Here is a 14,307-nt window from a genome sequence, read left to right on the forward strand (position 1 = left end):
CCCATAACGTCAAAGTGGAATTATGTTTTTAGACATTTTTACAAAATAATTAAAAATGAAAAGCTGAAATGTCTTGAGTCAATAAGTATCCAACCCCTTCACGGTAAGCCTAAATACATTCAGGAGTAAAACATTTCTTCGGTTGCATTGACTCACTGTGTGTAATAATAGTGTTTAACATGATCTTTGAATGACGACCTCATCTCTGTATTTCTAACACACAATTATCTGTAAGGTCCCTCAGTTGAGCAGTGAAATTCAAACATAGATTCCAACCACAATGGCCAGGGAGGTTTTCCAATGCCCTGCAAAGAATGGTACCTATGATGGGTAAAAAAAATGTTAACACAGACATTGAATATTCCTTTGAGCATGGTGAAGTTATTAATTACATGTTGGATGGTATATCAATACTCCCAGTCACTACAAAGATACAGGGTCCTTCCTAACTCAGCTACTGAGGATGGATCAACAATATTGTCGTTACTCCACAATACTAGCCTAAATGCCATGGTGAAAAGGAAGCCTGTACAGAATACAAGTATTCCAAAACATGCATCCTGTTTGCAATAAGGCACTAAAGTAAAACTTCAATAACTGGTCAGGAAATATCCTGAATACAAAATGTTATGTTTCGGGCAAGCACAACAAATCACTGAGTACCACTCTTCATATTTTCAAGCATGGTGGTCTCTGCATCATGTTATGGGTATGCTTGTCATCGTCAAGGACGAGGGAGTTAAGGTAAAAAATAAACAGTAGAGCTAAACACATGCAAAATTTGAGAGTAAAATCTGGTTGTCTGCTTTCCAACAGACACTGGGAGGCAAATTCATCTTTCAGCAGGACAGTACCCTAAAACACAAGGCCAAATATACACTGGATTTGCTTACCAAGACCACATTGAATGTTCCTGTGTGGCCTATTTACAGTTTTGACTTAAATAGGCTTGAAAATCTATGGCAAGACTTGAACATGTCTGTCTAGTAATGATCAACAACCAACTTGACAGAGCTGGAAGAATTTAAAAAAGATTAATGTGCAATTATTGACCAATCCAGGTGTGCAAAGATGATACTAAGATGTATTGACTCTGGTGTGAATACTTGTGTAAATGAGATTTCTGTATTTCATATTCAATACATTTTCTAAAAACATGTTTTCACTTTGTCATTATGGGGTATTGTGTGTAGATGGTTAAAGGGCAAAAAACTAATCCATTTTGAATTCGGGCTGTAACAAAGTTTGGAATAAGTCGAGCGGTATGAATACTTTCTGAAGGCACTGTATATGTTAAGTTTTCAAATGTAGTATCTCACGCTTATTTTCACTGAAGCATTTGTAGGTCCGCTCAAACGCAATAATCCACTTCCACTTTTCTTTCTTCCTCAAGATGTTCACTTACCGGTATTTAATTAGAGAAGGGGAAAGTAATGTGATGGTACCTTGCTTTTTGTCTAATTTGTCAACTCCGTAGTCATGTCAAGGAAGGAAGTAGGGGAGGTTACACTTTTTAACGTATTCAAAACAGGGCCCTACTTCATGACAATCAATACATTTTCACCTGCTGCTTACATACATGTATTATCTAATGCTCATGTAGTACACTGTATATTTAATATATTTTACATTTAAAGGATATATGTATTTGATCGATTAAATATTTTACAACACAAATGGGCAGTGTCCTGGAAATTCCTTATTTGGATTATGTTGCACTCTCAGATGCTTTTCAGGCTATGGGTAAAGTATTCTGAAGTTGTTTTACATCAGTCTACTGCTCTTGAAACCTATTGCTTATCATTTTGTTGCCAGAGGCGCTGGTTGTTGCTTTAGGGATCTCTGTGCCCTGTCTGTAACATGATCTAGCCTAAGGGAAATACTTGAGACGATATGGCCTATACCTCCACCTGCTCTCTCAGTATACAGTTGAAGTTTACATACACTTAGGTTGGAGTCATTAAAATTCTGTTTTTCAACCACTCCACAAATTTCTTGTCAACAAACTATAGTTTGGGCAAGTCGGTTAGGACATCTACTTTGTGCATGACAAGTCATTTTTCCAACACTTTTTTTAGACAGATTATTTCACTTATAATTCACTATCACAATTCAAGTGCGTCAGAAGTTTACATACACTAAGTTGACTGTGCCTTTAAACAGCTTCCAAAAGATTATGTAATGGCTTTAGAAGCTTCTGATAGGTAAATTGACATAATTTGAGTCAATTGGAGGTTTACCTGTGGATGTATTTCAAGACCTACTTTCAAACTCAGTGCCTCTTAGCTTGACATTGTGGGAAAATCAAAACAAATCAGCCAAGACCTCAGAAAAACGATTGTAGACCTCTAGAAGTCTGGTTCATCCTTGGGAGCAATTTCCAAATGCCTGAAGGTACCACGTTCATCTATACAAACAATAGTACGCAAGTATTAACACCATGGGAAAACGCAGCCGTCATACCGCTCAGGAAGGAGACGTGTTCTGTCTCCTAGAGATGAACATACTTTGGTGCGAAAAGTGCAAATCAATCCCAGAACAACAGCAAAGGACCTTGTGAAGATGCTGGAGAAAACAGGTACAAAAGTATCTATATCCACAGTAAAACTAATCCTATATTGACATAACCTGAAAGGCCGCTCAGCAACGAAGAAGCCGCTGCTTCAAAACCGCCATTTAAAAAAGCCAGAGTATGATTTGTAACTGCACATGGGGACAAAGATCATACTTTTTGGAGAAATGTCCTCTGGTCTGATGAAACAGAAATATAACTGTTTGGCCATAATCACCATCATTATGTTTGGAGGAAAGAGGGGGAGGCTTGCAAGCAGAAGAATACCATCCCAACCGTGAAGCACAGGGGTGCAGCATCATGTTGTGGGAGTGCTTTGCTGCAGGAGGGACTGGTGCACTTCACAAAATAGATGGCATCATGAGGTAGGAAAATGTGGATATATTGAAGCAACATCTCAAGACATCAGTCAGGAAGTTAAAGCTTGGTTGCAAATAGGTCTTCCAAGTGGAAAATGACCCCAAGCATACTTCCAAAGTTGTGGCAAAATGGCTTAAGGACAACAAAGTCAAGGTATTGGAGTGGCCATCACAAAACCTCAATCCCATAGAAAATGTGTGTGAGCAAGGAGGCCTTCAAATCTGACACAGTTACACCAGCTCTGTCAGGAGGATTGGCCGAAATTCACCCAACTTATTGTGGGAAGCTTGTGGAAGGCTACCTGAAATGTTTGACCCAAATTAAACAATTTAAAGGCAATGCTACCAAATACTAATTGAGGATATGTAAACTTCTGACCCACTGGGAATGTGATGAAAGAAATAAACGCTGAAATAAATTACTATTATTCTGACATTTCACATTAAAATAAAGTGGTGATCCACTGAGTTTAAAATGTATTTGGCTCAGGTGTATGTGAACTTCTGACTTCAACTGTATTTTGTAACCTAAAAGCTGGTTCTATAGTTTGTTTCCACACTGAGGCTTATCAGCTCAATCCTGTTAGGGGAACATCAAAATCATGACAACTAAAATAATCTAACTCTTCTGTTCCAATTGGTCTTGCTCCAGTCCCGAGCCAAAACCTGGCTACAGACCCCTTCACTGAAGAAATGTGGACTTGGTCATGTCACGAGAGTTTAAGTTATAACAATTATTTTCCCTGTAAATTGTGAAATCTAATCAGGCATAATAGAGGGTTGAGCTGTCCTGTCTTAAAGCATTTGGCAGTGATGTACTTTGACTAAATGGAGCCTATTCTAGTATTGTACTCTATCAGCATGACCTCCAAGTGACAGTATTGAGGAACTGCAATTATGGAATAAGGAATTCTACAAAGTGGCGTCTGTAAAGCACTGTCACACCCTCCTGTGGAATCCGGAGGAATTTTCACTTCCTCCTTGGTGGAGAGAGGACAATTGACTTCTCACTGTTTGTTACTTTACCCTGAAAAGACTCGAATGAAAGTGTATTTGCTAGTGAATACAGGACCCTTCAGAACTGATTCTAATATTGGTCCTGAACATGTTTTTGTGTGTGGGATGATTCTTTTGAATCAATAAAAGTTAAACTTTTTCCTTAATATAGTTTATTACAAGACTATTTATAAAAGTACTACCTGCTTACATACAAAACAAACAACAATGACATCACCAGCTGAACAGAGGAGGCAAGCCGAGGAAGCCACTTCCAGCTATTGCAGTAGAGAAAGAGCCTGTATGAGATTGACTACATAGCACTTGGTGACTAGATGGACTGATCTACCAATTATAATAAGTAGCCATTTAGAATGCCAGATTTGCAGAACAGTCCGTCTGCAGTTGCCAACTGCAATGTAACACTCAAACGCGCACATTGAGGAAAATCGGTGCCGTTGAAGGTCAGAGTTTCATGAGGAAGCGCAGCACCAGGTCCCTGAGAGCGGTACGGAGTGGCTCGTTGTCGTCACACACAATGTGTGTCCCGTCCTCCTCCAGCTGGATCAGGGTGTCCTCGGCCTGCAGGTGCAGAATGTGGCCGTCTGCAGTCTCCTCTACCTTGACCTCTGTGATACCGTGCTGGGAAGGAAGAGAAAGGATGAAGACCGCTGAGCCTAAATGGGTGCATATATGAAGACACCGAAGTGCAAGGCAGAAGCTCTCCTGAGACAATTGGTAGTTTGGAGGGAGAGCTATCACCATACTGTTTACATGAACCCCGTCTCTTAAGATATGCTGATGCCAAAGGAATAGGGGAAAGGCATACACATATGTAATCAGTGTCCAATGCTTTGAAGGTGTCCCCCGCTCACCCAAAATAAATGGACACATCCACTGATCATGTGACATTATTTATTCTTATGTTTAGACTCAATAGCGCATTGAAGCCAAATTAAGTCGGTTAAGATGGCATCTCATGGCAGAAATATCATGAGCAGTTTGAGCTATTCCAGGAAGTGATGTTGCAGGCTAGCTCAGTGCTGCCCCCTCATTGAGTAACTCAAGTTGAAGTCTGACCAGGGTACTGCAGGCTGCCATTAGCAACTATATTATCCTTATAACCTCTGTGTTCGATTCTAAAATAATCAGTTCAAGGACATACATCTGGTGTATTAGAAGCAACTACTGGTACCGTGATTGTCTTTGAAAAATGTCTTTATTTACACAAAGATTGCTATTTTTTAATTCACTATAATGGGGGGCCCTGTTTCCTACAAGCAATGACTGCAGTACTGCGGTCGGCCTTTAAGCTCCATGGCTTCAATAAGAGGGGGCAGTCGTTCTGCCCTGTTCTCACCTTGTGTAGCATGGCTAAGAAGGCTTCCAGGGGTACAGCTCCACTGAGCAGGGGTTTGGGGGCCAGCACTTCTGGGGGCTCCTCTACTACACGCTTCCTCTTCTTACTGGGGGGCAGCGGAGGGGGCTTGGGGACTGGCTGGTAGCACACAGACAAGATAGTTAGTGGTGTATACATCACAGCTTTGCTGCTGATACTAATGAATTTTCCTTTCTGGGCAATTTACTTTTTCAACACATAATTACACACACACACACACACACACACACACACAAAACCTACACTCACACTGACCTGCAACGTATGCTTGTTATCCTTGGACTGCAGAACTGCGGACACAGTTGCTACAGAGATGCCAGGTTTGATCTCAGAGGGTACTAGGGATTTGGCCAGCTACAGAGGGTAGGGGTTTAGAGACTGTTAGAAAAAAACCTAAACAACACCCTAATGTTCCATATAGTGCACACTACTTTTGGCCAGAAGAGGTTTATATATACAGCGGGGCAAAAAATTATTTAGTCAGCCACCAATTGTGCAAGTTCTCCCACTTAAAAAGATGAGAGGCCTGTAATTTTCATCATAGGTACACTTCAACTATGACAGACAAAATGAGAAAAAATTATGGTGGAAAATAAGGTCAATCGTTTTCTGTAAGTCTTCACAAGGTTTTCACACACTGTTGCTGGTATTTTGGCCCATTCCTCCATGCAGGTCTCCTCTAGAGCAGTGATGTTTTGGGGCTGTTGCTGGGCAACACGGACTTTCAACTCCCTTCAAAGATTTTCTATGGGGTTGAGATCTGGAGACTGGCTAGGCCACTCCAGGACCTTGAAATACTTCTTATGAAGCCACTCCTTCGTTGCCCGGGCGGTGTGTTTGGGATCATTGTCATGCTGAAAGACCCAGCCACGTTTCATCTTCAATGCCCTTGCTGATGAAAGGAGGTTTTCACTCAAAATCTCACGATACATGGCCCCATTCATTCTTTCTTTTACACGGATCAGTCGTCCTGGTTCCTTTGCAGAAAAACAGCCCCAAAGCATGATGTTTCCACCCCCATGCTTCACTGTAGGTATGGTGTTCTTTGGATGCAACTCAGCATTCTTTGTCCTCCAAACACGACGAGTTGAGTTTTTACCAAAAAGTTCTATTTTGGTTTCATCTGACCATATGACATTCTCCCAATCTTCTTCTGGATCATCCAAATGCTCTCTAGCAAACTTCAGACGGGCCTGGACATGTACTGGCTTAAGCAAGGTGACACGTCTGGCACTGCAGGATTTGAGTCCCTGGCGGCGTAGTGTGTTAGTGATGGTAGGATTTGTTACTTTGGTCCCAGCTCTCTGCAGGTCATTCACTAGGTCCCCCCGTGTGGTTCTGGGATTTTTGCTCACTGTTCTTGGTGATCATTTTGACCCCACGGGGTGAGATCTTGCGTGGAGCCCCAGATCGAGGGAGATTATCAGTGGTCTTGTACGTCTTCCATTTCCTAATAATTGCTCCCACAGTTGATTTCTTCAAACCAAGCTGCTTACCTATTGCAGATTCAGTCATCCCAGCCTGGTGCAGGTCTACAATTTTGTTTCTGGTGTCCATTGACAGCTCTTTGGTCTTGGCCATAGTGAAGTTTGGAGTGTGACTGTTTGAGGTTGTGGACAGGTGTCTTTTATACTGATAACAAGTTCAAACAGGTGCCATTAATACAGGTAATGAGTGGAGGACAGAGGAGCCTCTTAAAGAAGAAGTTACAGGTCTGTGAGAGCCAGAAATCTTGCTTGTTTGTAGGTGACCAAATACTTACTTTCCACAATAATTTGCAAATAAATTCATTAAAAATCCTACAATGTGATTTATTGGATTTTTTTTTCTCATTTTGTCTGTCATAGTTGAAGTGTACCTATGATGACAATTACAGGCCTCTCTCATCTTTTTAAGTGGGAGAACTTGCACAATTGGTGGCTGACTAAATACTTTTTTGCCCCACTGTAGCTAGCCCCGATTTCCAGGCTTCTTCAAAACAGCAGAGTGATGAACGAGACTTAGGAGTATAGAAACATCAGACAAGTGTGTTGCAACAGGGCCTACCTCTGGCAGCAGCTGGATGCGTTCCCAGCGGCGTCTGAAGGGTAGGCCCAGCACAGAGCAGCGGCGATAGGGCATGGGAGGGGGCTGCAGCTCCAGCATCAAGTCTGAGCGGTGGGACTGGGCTGGTGGGGGCTGGGTGTACTGCTCTGGACACACCACATGGAGAGGCTGGGAGGGGAGGTTATGTGCAAAAAGGTAGATGATTATACATGTATAATTGTGGTTGATTTGAACAAACTCAGTATCCCTTCACTTTCATTTTGAACTCAACATAGATTCAGTCACTTAAAAAAAATACAAAAAAAATCCAGATATTGAGTGAATTGAGTACCTGGACCTCCTTGAGCAGCTTGGAGACCTGGTGGAAGTTGAGCCGAGTGTCAATGGGGCAGTACACACACTTCATGGCTAGGGGCTGGTACGGGGCTAACGCATCCAGGTAGGAGAAGTCTGGTTCTATGGGAGTAAGAGAACCATTTCAACAGTTCATTTATTAGATCACATATTTTAGGCACCGACCGTAACGAAAGGCGCCTTGGGACCACGGAATCTGGAGTTTTATTTTATATTGTCTGCTATTTATATTTATTATAGACCAAAGCTTTAAGGGCAGGTCAAGTCTCTTGTGACAGACTATCTAGCTAGCACAAGATTAGGGACACGGTACCATGGCTGGCAACTTGCCATGTTCTGGTACAGTTGTACTCACCAGTGAAGATTATAGTGTTGAGGCTTGATTTGCCCCACAGTTCCATGAAGTGCACCACGTCCCCGAAGCGAAGAGATGGGTGTCCGGTGAACACCACACACGGTTGCCGGAACTCACTGCTGAAGTCGCCATGGATACTGGGGTAGTGCTTCAACTTGTTCGTCTGAATCAGCTGAAACATATATAGACACAAGTGTCAGAGATAGGCCAACATACAGCTAAATTATAAAGAACATTTTGGTTCAAATTTATAAAGTTATGATAGATTGAGTAAGTCAAAGATGCAAATGACATGCACGGTGCAATGTAACTTCATATGGCAGCAACTCTCTTTAAAACGAATGAATTTAAAGACACAGCCTTACCTCAGCGTGAGGGAAAGGAGGTTCTGGAAGGTAGACCTTGGACTGCTTATTGTGACAAAGCCTGTTGGATGTGTAGGGAGAGGGGAAAAGACTTATCTCCAGGGGCAAGTTTGCTACCAACAGTCATTTTTTGTTTAACCCAGGTTAACCTTTTTTACAGGTTTGTCTTAAGATGATTTTTTATATTTTTTTTATAATAATAATTACAAGAAAGAGATGGCAAAGTGAAATCTACAGACAGCTCAAAAAGCACTGGTCATAGAAAGAATGTGCTAGAAGAATTTGAATTCTATGGCTCTGGAACTCACCACTCTGCGAAGATCTGTGAGAACTCCAGAGAGCTGTTGGCGACGGGCGAGATGAAGTAGAAGGGGGTGGAGCCTAGATTGGCGTTCTCTATGAACTGGTAAAGACACTCCAGGAGATCATAGATCACCCCCGAGGAATAGCATGGCACCAGCACGTTGCCACCCGCACGGATCGTCATGGCTACAAGCACAACAGACAGTTTGGTCCGACACAACGTCATAGGTCAACCTGTAGTTAGCTTTCTGTGTACCTGTCTAAAAGCAAAGATTAGGTAATTGCACTGTTGATGGAGCAATGGACACTGATGAAAGCCAATGACCATAGGAGTTGGCAAGACAGTACAAACCGATCTGGGAACAGGACACCACATACCTAGGTTACTGCAGAAGTCCCCTAGCATGCCATCTGGGTTGGCGGTTGGCATCTGTGTGAGGCCCGTCAGAATCAGAACGTCACTGTTCTTTAGGGAGCTCTGATCCATGGGCTGTGGATGTGTGGTGAGGAGGGAGGAGCCAGAGACATACGAAACCTTCTCATAATGTGATTGGATGATCCAGTTAGAGCTACCCAATGAGTAACCAGAGCTCAGGGGTGTGACCTGCACGGCGCCAAACAGCTCCTGGAGAGAGAAATTATAAAAGTTAGCTTAAGTTATTAGGTGAATTAGTGTGTGTTTGAATTATAGTGCACAAGATGGATCTCTTACCACTTTCTGCGAGTAGCCCACGAGCTGCACCTTGCTGAGAGCAGAGTTGACATCCTGCATACTGTAGCATCTCTTCCAAGTCGACACTTCAACAGCATCCTTCAGCGGGCCAGGGAGCAGCCTAAACAGACATTCAGTCTCTATATCAAGGGTCTTTAATCTTTTCTTGCCCAGGGACCCCCATCATCTTAGCAAATAACGACAAGTAATCAACATTTTAAAATGAATAGATTTGGTAGATAGTTTCATTATTTCGACCTCCCCACATTACAATTAGAAGAAATGTAAACTCTAACATAACCTTTCTAGCTAACAGGCAACTCCAAACTGGAGAAGTACATTTCATGAAGAAAATGTGTGTGCTTGCTAGCTTAAAAAAAAAAAAAAACGTATTTATGATATTGAAATAAGTTGCAGTAGTGGTAGTGACTGCTTAATTACAAGAAAGAGATGGCAAGGTGAAATCTACAGACAGGGACTGGTGTTAGGGACTGGTTATAGCTGGAAAAGTAGTTAGACAGAGAAATGTATTGACTGACTGACTGGCTAATTGATTGGATAGGATTGCCTGAACATGTGAAAGTTGGTTTGGTGTCTCTAGCTTGAACGGTTTAAAATTTAATGGCTAAACTCAAATGCGAGCATGTCATTTATTTTAGAATGCGTTGTTTTGAATTATAATGACTCAACTGAAGCCGGGCTGGAGTGTTGTCCGCTTTGACACCTCGCTCAATTAGAAGGCTTCTCTATTTTTGCGTTTTAACGATGGCGCTGTATCACACAACACATAAAAGGTCATTATTCACATCTTTCAAGCTCATTTGAATTGGAAGAGGTAGCTAAGGCTTGAGGCTTTACCATACATGCTAAAATTAAACCAATTCCTCCACTTAAGGAAACACAACATTGCTACCGGCAAAGATGATTGAAGAATTGGCCAATCCTGCTAGTGTAACCGGTGTGAAATGGCTAGCTAGTTAGCGGTGGGTGCTAATAGCGTTTCAATCGGTGACGTCACTTGCTCTGAGACCTTGAAGTAGTTGTTTCCCCTTGCTCTGCAAAAGCCGCGGCTTTTGTGGAGTGATGTGTAACAATGCTTCAAGGGTGACTGTTGTCTATGTGTGCAGAGGGTCCCTGGTTCAAGCCCAGGTAGGGGCGGAAGCAATACTGTTACATTGATGCTGTTGACCCGGATCACTGGTTGCTGCGGAAAAGGAGGTGGTCAAAAGGGGTGTGAGTGTAACCGGTGTGAAATGGCTAGCTAGTTAGCGGGGTGCGCGCTATTAGCGTTTCAATCGGTGACGTCACTTGCTCTGAGACCTTGAAGTAGTTGTTTCCCCTTGCTCTGCCGCGGGGCTTTTGTGGAGCGATAGGTAACGATGCTTCGTGGGAGGCAGTTGTTGATGTGTTCAGAGGGTTCCTGGTTTGAGCTAAGGTTGGGGCGAGGAGAGGGACGGAAGCAAAACTGTTACACTAGCATACAGTCAATACTCTGCCTGTCCCGTCTTTTCCACCTGCCTCACTCTGCCTGCTTCTGGTGAGTTTTAGCTTTACTGTTGGCGAGTTATTTTATCCCAATTAATGCAAATGTATATTGTTATAGTTGATCAAAGTTTATAAGAATTTTAAGTTAGGATAGCCTGAACGTTTTAAAGTTGATCTCGTAGCTTAATTGGCTAAGGAGTAGGAGCATTTTGAATAGCTACCACTGTGTTTCTATGCTTCTCATTCCAACCCATGTTCATTTATGCACATTTTAAATGGTTAAGCGCTAGAGCAAACAGAACAATAGTAATAAATAATGAGAGTATTCAAGAAATCTAGAATTGTGCTTCACCTTCAGCAAGCACACCTAACTAGGGCTGCGAAGATTATGTAATTACTTGTCAAATAATCATGATTACTTGTCAGACCCCCGGTTGAATACCCCTGCTCTATATGATGTTTTTTTCTCATGAAAATAGTGTGCTCTCAGTTTGTGAATTACATGTTTATCATAAATTGACATATCCTAAACTAATACATGGAGGGCATTGGTCAGGCCTGTCACCAAGCCATACCTTTGTATTTCCTTGTACTTCCAGCAGGTAGCAGACTGGGCCTTCGGAACTCTCTCCATGAAGTTTACCAGCTCCTCCATCAGCAGTCTGAGTGCAGATGGGTAGAATCAGCTGGTGATATTCAAGATCCCCTTGACATTTTTTCTGGAATGTTTCCATTCTAATGATTCTAGAATGTGATTCTAAAAAGTGAATTGCTAGAATCACAATCTAGAATCACTACATTTTTCTCCAATGTTGCCAACAAGTCTTTACATTCCATGTGTTGCCGATCCTAGTGATTCTAGAATGTGATTTGCCATTTTTCTGAAATTGCTGCCAATTCTAGAATGTGATTCTAGAATGTGACAGATGATTCTAGTCACGGCAGTCACCCTCCCTACCTGCCGATCTGCAGCGTTGGTTCTGTGGCATACACAGTCCCAGTGAAGCCTGTGTGCTCGGTGATGTAAGGCAGGGCCATCATACAATGGTAGTTGGAGATCAGGATGACGTCTATGGTGGACAGGTCCAGCAGCTCTTTCTGAGTGAGGAAGATGGACAAAGACACGATAAGTAAGACTACCACATTAACATGGGATGATGTTACCCACAGTGAATTATGAAGTGCCCAGGATAATTGTATTTACAGGTTCAAGGTCTGAATTATATCCAGGTTTACATTACCTCAGGGAGACAGAACTCTGGCTGTGAGTCTACAAAGACACGACCTGCACACTCTTTCAGCTCCTGAAGGTAAACATGTGTGGAGGAATGTTGGTCAACTCAAATTATGAATAAATCCATAGTAGATTAAATAGACATGAAACAAAATGTGACCTCATACCTTCTCAAGGTTTATTGTGCCATCTTTAGACACCCATCCAGGGAGCTTGGAAAGCCTTGGGCTGGAAAAGAGAGAGGGTACTCGATCATCACAGCATGGCAGATGTAGGGGGAAATATGTCTTAATGGTAAATGTCTTTGTCATGTTAACCTAAGGGATTTTTTTTTGGGGGGGCAGGGGGATGTAGCCTCAATGCTAGCCTTGTTGAGAACCAGGCTTTCATAAATGGGAGTCATGACAACAATGCGGTTTTCGAGGTGTGCAACGCGAGACCACCCCAATGCTAACTGCTTTGTGGCCGATGTACAGCAGCACTCTTGTGAACCACAGGCTGCTGCTGAGAGGACGGTTCATAATAATGTCCGGAACGTAGGGAATAGACATGAATAGGAACCATGTGTTTGATGTTCTGTATTTGATACCATTCCACTTATTCCACTCCAGCCATTAGCACAAGCCCATTCTCCCAAATGAAGGTGTCACCAGCCTCCTGTGTTGTGACCATCACTTTAGTCTCACCTGTGCACCAGAGGCAGTGGTAGAAACTGCAGGACAGAGGTCGTGTCCAGCCCACAGTCCAACATGATGGTGGTGGATTTGAATTTGAGGACATTGCAAGGCAGGGTGGGGTGACCTGACAGACAGTACTGAAAGAAAGAGATGCTACACACATGTTATCTCTCAACAGGCATAATAGCGAAGTTAGCTAGAACAACAACAATAGCAACTTGCATAGCAAATGCAACAGAAAAACGGTCTTGTCAATAATTGGTTGCTGGCTTGTCAGTGTTCAAAAACGTGCAAATGTGTGATAACTCATTGCAGTTCGTTAACTGTTAGCAAAGTAACGTTAACATGCTAGTCATGGCAAACAAAAAGAGCTACCGGTATTTGGCTAACCAGCTAGCTTAGCCAAGAAGCCATATCAACTGCATTAGCATACAAAAGATAGTGTATGTTCATGGTAAATTCTCCTCATGTTGGATCAACTCACCAATTTCATCTTTATCGATTATAATGTAGACAAATCAAGTCTATCTACAGCATTGTGGACAATTCTTACTTTTGGAATACCGCTTTGTTGCAAACATAAATTGTTGAATTTACCACCCCCTACAGTTGTGGAGTACCAAGTGTCCTTGCATGAAAGAGTTCATCCTTGACCTGAACACTATTGGGAGAGAGTGGCTATGCATATTCATGTAATGAGGCTCGTAGCGTAGCGTCTCTCCATTGAATACAGACGGTCGACGTCTACAACCCTTATTCAATATTCAAATATTGATTACAATAATGAGATGTATCCACCAATCCAAAGAAATAACAGGCGGAAGCTAAACAGCCCGCCGTGCCGCTTTGTGGTCAATAACTGCTATTGTTAGGGGACAGATATGTATCTTGACAGTATATCCATAATTTTTGGATACACGCGAAATTAGTTAGCTAACGTTACATTAATTCCATGATGGGACGCAAATCATCTCAAACAGATTGCCTACCTACACACATATTACTACATAGAAGCCATGCAGAGAGAGACGCCAAGACCGTGCCCTGTAGCTGTCAGTCTGTAGATAGCAAATGCTAACACTAAACTAAACAACTATATACGTCAGTCGGTGGACCACTTAATAACAGATAGAACAACGAGACAGGTATTTCACTGGATGTAAAATGTGAAGCATCCGCTTGGCGTTTCCACTCACTACCAAATATGGGAGGGAGATGGGCGGGCAGTTGGACAATATGGAACGAGGTGAATTTGGCCGAAATTCTGCAAATTTTTTCATCGATGAAACATTTGATCTCAATACAGTATTCTGTTTCCAAAACTAAAATTTGTTACGAAAAGAATAGACTAGGAAGACTAGGAAGACTTTAGCCTTTAGACTTTAGCCTTTGCAAAAGTTTTTTTTAAATCGCTTTATTTAGAAGGTGCGCAAAGGCGAATTTGAGTTAT

General features: G+C 42.3%; 1 protein-coding gene across 3 annotated transcripts; it reads right to left on the reverse strand.

Annotated features, from left to right (window-relative positions):
• Positions 1-4,074: 4,074 nt before the first annotated feature.
• On the reverse strand, positions 4,075-13,982 carry ints9 (integrator complex subunit 9). 3 transcript variants are annotated; one of them, XM_042321821.1, is made up of 16 exons: positions 13,847-13,982; positions 12,867-12,994; positions 12,348-12,408; positions 12,188-12,250; positions 11,905-12,044; positions 11,522-11,608; positions 9,462-9,582; positions 9,128-9,374; positions 8,755-8,935; positions 8,447-8,507; positions 8,082-8,253; positions 7,704-7,828; positions 7,373-7,540; positions 5,582-5,680; positions 5,288-5,425; positions 4,075-4,569 (listed from the first exon to the last, which is right to left on the reverse strand). In XM_042321821.1, exons 2-16 carry the CDS (start codon positions 12,929-12,931, stop codon positions 4,393-4,395), a joined length of 1,905 nt encoding a protein of 634 aa, XP_042177755.1. In that variant the 5' UTR covers positions 12,932-12,994; positions 13,847-13,982; the 3' UTR covers positions 4,075-4,392. The 3 variants fall into 3 exon arrangements, with proteins under 3 accessions (XP_042177755.1, XP_024276514.1, XP_024276515.1); XM_024420746.2 differs by lacking the exon at positions 13,847-13,982 and adding an exon at positions 13,342-13,813; XM_024420747.2 differs by lacking the exon at positions 13,847-13,982 and adding an exon at positions 13,342-13,813 and having other exon boundaries at positions 12,867-13,010.
• Between the last annotated feature and the right edge of the window lie 325 nt (positions 13,983-14,307).

The sequence above is a fragment of the Oncorhynchus tshawytscha genome, linkage group LG05 (assembly GCF_018296145.1).
Source record: "Oncorhynchus tshawytscha isolate Ot180627B linkage group LG05, Otsh_v2.0, whole genome shotgun sequence".
In the NCBI taxonomy this organism is placed as follows: Eukaryota; Metazoa; Chordata; class Actinopteri; order Salmoniformes; family Salmonidae; genus Oncorhynchus; species Oncorhynchus tshawytscha.